Genomic DNA, 5,771 nt, shown 5'->3' on the forward strand with positions numbered 1-5,771 from the left:
GAAATCATGGCACCCTTTACCTCTGCTTCTCTTTGATTTTGCACTGGAGGTCTTAACCAAAGCAATAAGAAACTAAAAAGAAATAAGAAGTGTAGGGATTAGAAAAATAAAAATAAGATAACCATAATTCACAGAAAACATATTTATATTTAAAACTCAAAGCAATTGATAAGCAAGTTATCAGATTTAATAAGAGAGCTGAGTAAGGGAGCTAGATATAGAATGACATATAAAAATCAATTGCATTTCTTTATACCAATATCTAACTGTTAGTAAACATTAGTCAAAAAACATATGGTGTACAGAGGTAACTTTAAGATAACAATAAGTTACCTACAGAAAAAAAAAGTCGAAAAAATGGTGTACACAAACTATATGGAGAAAATTAGAAAACTATTGGAAAACATTATGGAAGCCTGAAATAAGTGGAATACCATGTTCAAAGACAGGAAGATCCAATATTGTAAAATTATAAATCTCCCAAATAGTTAATCTATAAAATCAATGGAACATCGATCAAAATTCAACACATTTGTGTATGTGTGGATGTGTGTGAGTCTCTGATATGTTGATACATTTCTTAAGCTGTCCTCTCTCAATGAAAAGGACCAGAATAACAAAAATAATTTTTAAGAGCAATATAGGAACATTTGTTCTATCTAATATAAAGCTTTAACATAAAGTTATAATTATGATATTTTTATTATATCTATATTATTATAAAATTACATTTATTTATTAATTTTGTGTTAAATTTGTTGTTGTAAAATTATGTTTGTGAATTAAGTGTGTTTTTTACTGTGAAAATGGACACACCAAAGGACCAGAATAGAAAACCCAGAAATAGACCATAAATACATGGATTGCAGATCATTGGAGCTGAGCCAATGTTATAAGGGGAAAAAATATAAAACGGTATTCTTAGCACATGCAGTGCACAAAAGTAAATTCAAGATCTAACAAATGGTGTACCTAACACCTAAATGTGAAGAGCAATTTTTTTTTTATTTTTGGAAGAAAATGTAATGTCTTTATTACTTGTAGTAGGGTGATATAAAAATATTTTAAATTAAATTTTCAGACTTCTGTCTAACAAAAGACATCACAGACAAAGTTAAAGGACAAATTACAGTCTGGGAAAAGATATTCGCAACAAAGAATTGCTTCCAGATAATTTGGGGTGAGGTAGAGGGTAGAATTGACAGATGTGGAGGTGGACTGGTTCTGAAGCACAAGGAAGAGGGCTAAGTAAAATCTATCTCAATTTTCCAGTTGAAGCAACTCAGATTTGTTCCTCCCACTTCTGCACTCTATTGTAGAACTTGTATGATAATATTATTGTTTGCTTATGAGTCTGTCTTCCCCACTAGACTTGGCGTCTTTTAATCTAAGACTCGAGATTTTTAATCCACAGCCTCAATAACAAAGGGGCTACAGTTCTGGAGCCTGAGTTTCTGCCTGGCTCAATCATTTGTTGGCTGTGGGAGCTTATGCAGGTTATTTCATTGCCGTGGCCCCAGTTTGCTCACTTGTGTGATGATGTAAATAATAATAATAAAGTCTTTTGAGTCATATAATGACTCAACGGTCATTATATCAAATGAGTTAATACACATAAAGCATTTAGAACAATGCCTGGACACAAGCATTTGTGGAGCGAATTAACCATACAAGTAACAAGGGCAAACTTTTCTTTACATCTCCCTGAAGGAAGTTAAACTGCACAATTTCAATGGCATTTCACCCACAGCTCAAAACAAATAAGTACCTGACAAATATTTCTTTTCTTTCTTCCATTCCCAAAATCACCAAAATCATGAAAGATGACAAAGATGATACAAGGTTTTTTCAGAATTTTGAGGAAGAAGTAATAAATAGTGGGGATGGTACCTGGAGTTAGCTAAACTGTAAGGTAAGAGAACACTCCTCCCAACTGCCAATGCTAAATAAGGCTTTTGACTCCAAAGGCAAGGAGTTAAGGTCCAACTACAAAGTTAGAGAGAAGATCATTCTCATTTCTGAAAACAACTAAGTTTGAGGGTTTCCCAAAACCATCCTCAGATTCCATAACTCACTAGAAAGACTCACAGCTTGCTGAACGCAACGGCAGCTCTATAGGTTGCTGTTTTCTCCTCCAGTGGACCCGGCCCTGCGCTCCAGCAACCATGTCTAAGGGACCTGCAGTTGGCATTGATCTTGGCACCACCTATTCTTGTGTGGGTGTCTTCCAGCACGGAAAGGTGGAAATAATTGCCAATGATCAGGGGAACCGAACTACACCTAGCTATGTCACCTTTACTGATACCGAACGATTGATCAGTGATGTTGCAAACAATCAAGTTGCAATGAATCCCACCAACATGGTGTTTGATGCCAAACCCCTCATTGGACAAAGATTTAATGATGCTGTTGTCCAGTCTGATATGAAGCATTGGCCCTTCATGGTGGTGAATGATGCAGGCAGGCCTAAGGTTCAAGAAGAATACAAGGGAGAGACAAAAGGTTTTTATCCAGAGGAGGTGTCATCCATGGTTTTGACAAAGATGAAGGAAATAGCAGAAACCTACCTTGGGAAGACTATTACCAATGCTGTTGTCACAGTACCCGCTTACTTTAATGATTCTCAGCGTCAGGCTACCAAAGATGCTGGAACTATTGCTGGGCTCAATGTACTTAGAATCAACGAACCGACTGCTGCTGCTATTGCCTATGGCTTAGACAAAAATGTTGGAGCAGAAAGAAATGTGCTGATCTTTGATTTAGGTGGTGGCACTTTTGATGTGTCAATCCTCACTATTGAGAATGGAATCTTTGAGGTCAAATCTACAGCTGGAGATACCCACTTACGTGGAGAAGACTTTGACAACTGGATGGTCAACCATCTTATTGCAGAATTCAAGTGCAGGCACAAGAAGGACATCAGTGAGAACAAGAGGGCTGTCCGTCGCCTTCGTACTGCTTGTAAGCGTGCTAAGCACACTCTCTCTTCCAACACCCAGGCCAGTATTGAGATTGATTCCCTCTTTGAAGGAATCGACTTCTACATCTTAATTACCTGTGCCTGATTTGAAGAACTGAATGCTGACCTGTTCCGTGGCATACTGGACCCTGTGGAGAAAGCCCTTCGGGATGCCAGGCTAGACAAGTCTCAGATCCATGATATTGTCCTGGTGGGTGGTTCAACCCGCATCCCCAAGATTCAGAAACTTCTACAGGATTTCTTCAATGGGAAAGAACTGAATAAGAGCATCAACCCTGATGAGGCTGTTGCTTATGGTGCAGCTCTCCAGGCAGCCATTCTATCTGGAGACAAATCTGAAAATGTTCAAGACTTGCTGCTGTTGGATGTCACTCCTCTTTCCCTTGGAATTGAAACTGCTGGTGGAGTCATGACTGTCCTCATCAAACGCAACACCACCATTCCCACCAAGCAGACGCAGACCTTCACAACCTACTCGGACCAGCCTGGTGTACTCATTCAGGTTTATGGAGGTGAGCATGCCATGACAAAAGATAACAACTGCTTGGCGAGTTTGAACTCACAGGCTTACCGCCTGCCGCCCGTGGTGTTCCTCAGATTGAAGTCACTTTTGATATTGATGCCAATGTCATCCTCAATGTCTCTGCTGTGGATAAGAACACAGGAAAAGAGAATAGGATTGCCATCACTAATGACAAGGGCCGTTTGAGCAAAGAAGACATTGAACGTATGGTTCAGGAAGCAGAGAAGTATAAAGCTGAAGATGAGAAGCAGCGGGATAAGGTGTCTTCGAAGAATTCTCTTGAATCCTATGCTTTCAGCACGAAAGCTACTGTTGTGGATGAGAAACTTCAAGGCAAGATTAATGATGAGGACAAACAGAAGATTCTTGATAAGTGTAATGAAATAATCAACTGACTTGATAAGAACCAGACTGCAGAGAAGGAAGAATTTGAACATCAGCAGAAGGAGCTGGAAAAAGTCTGCAACCCCATCATTACCAAGCTGTACCAGAGCGCAGGAGGCATGCCAGGAGGAATGCCCGGGGGCTTCCCTGGTAGTGGAGCTCCACCGTCTGGTGGTGCCTCCTCTGGGCCCACCATTGAAGAGGTTGATTAAGCCAGCCTAGCATAGGTTTAGCTTTGTTCCACACAACATTAAAGGACCCAAATTTGTAGCAAATTCCATGGCAGTTTTAAAGTTGAGCTGCTGTAGTAAACTGGACATTCTTGATACTTGAACATGGAATGTGTGCACAGGGAAAGGAAATAACATTGCACTTTACAAGCACTGTATTGTAAATGGAAAATGCAATGTCTTAAATAAAACTGTATTTAAAATGGGCACCATAAAAAAAAAGACTCACAAGCTCAATGAAAGCTATTATATCCACAGTTGCATTTACTACAGGGAAAGAATACATTAAAATCAGCTAAAAGAAGAGCTGCATATGGCAGAGTCTAGGAGAGTCCCAACTGTGACATTTCCATTGTCCTCAGGAGGTCCTAGTATTGCTGCGTGACAATACTCACTGAGTGTTGCCACCCCTGGAAGCTCAGCTGAACCTCTGTGTCCAGAACTGTATTGAGGCTTCATTACATAAGCATAGTTGATTGATTGATTGATTGCCCACATGGACAAAGTCAATCTCTAGGTCCACTGATACCATATCACCCAAAGTCCCCACCCTAAACCATAAGTTGATCTTTCTGGTGTGGCCAGCCCCTTCTCCAAGACTATTAAGTATGGCCAGGTGAAGGAGGAGGAAAGTAGGAGGAGGAAGAGGGATGGGATGGAAGGGGAGAGAAGAGGACAGGACAGGACAGGAAGCTTTCTTGTGAAAAGAAAAGGGATTCATTCCCCAAGCTCATGACCACCACTCAATAAGCTTTTGTATACTTCACAACCACCCCATGAGATGTTCAAGATTTTGTAGATGAGGAAACTGAGACTCCAGGAGGACAAGTAAATGGCCCTAGATCCCCCAAGATAGAAAGAAGACACACTGGGACTGGAAACCAGGTCTTCTGGCCATATGTTCCTGTTCTTTCCATACAATTCACAGTCTCTGTGTTCTGTACTTATGTCAGTCTTTTTTTTTTTTTACCTTTCTTTAAGATCAAAGTATAGTTAATTTATAATGCTGCATTAGTTTCAGGTATACAGCAAAGACTGTTCAGTTATGCATGTATATACATACATATATACATATATATATTCTTTTTCAGATTCTTTCCATTACAGGTTATTACAAGATGTTGAAAATAGTTCCCTGTGCTATACAGCAGGTTCTTGTTGTTTACCTATTTTATATACAGTAGTGTGTATATGTTAATCCTAAACTCCTAGTTTATCACCACACCACCCCACCCCACTATCCCCTTTGGTAACCATAAGTTTGTTTTCTCTGTTGGTGAGTCTATTTCTGTTTTGTAAATAAGTTCATCTGTATCATTTTTTTATACACTACATATGTGATATCATATATTTGTCTTTCTCTGTCTGACTTACTTCACTCAATATGATAACCTCTAGGTCCAGTCCTTCACTTAACTCCAATTCTGCAAACTTTAGACTTTTCCTTAAAGAGCTTAGAACAGTCTTTCTTAGCCTGTTAAGTTCTCATAAAGTTTTGGATTAATTAAAGAGATGCAGATTAGCAACTTTAGAATGTGGGAACAATAATTTTGCGCCAAAATTTATCGTCAAAGGAGTATGCAATTTTTTGCTTTGTTCTGGAATTTTGTCATAATGAGGCAGTCATTTGTCTCTTAGACCTTCCCTTCTCAGC

At 39.2% G+C, this 5,771-nt stretch overlaps 1 protein-coding gene across 1 annotated transcript; it reads left to right on the forward strand.

The window, feature by feature from the left end:
- The first annotated feature begins 2,113 nt into the window (after positions 1-2,113).
- Positions 2,114-4,197, forward strand: LOC309974442 (heat shock cognate 71 kDa protein-like). Its single transcript, XM_082859048.1, is given in 4 exon segments — positions 2,114-3,062; positions 3,066-3,519; positions 3,522-3,563; positions 4,002-4,197. Coding segments are annotated over 4 exon segments (1,491 nt in total). The 5' UTR covers positions 2,114-2,165; the 3' UTR covers positions 4,100-4,197.
- Positions 4,198-5,771: the final 1,574 nt, after the last annotated feature.

This window comes from Leucopleurus acutus (assembly GCF_964270905.1).
Source record: "Leucopleurus acutus genome assembly, chromosome: 17".
Taxonomy (NCBI): Eukaryota; Metazoa; Chordata; class Mammalia; order Artiodactyla; family Delphinidae; genus Leucopleurus; species Leucopleurus acutus.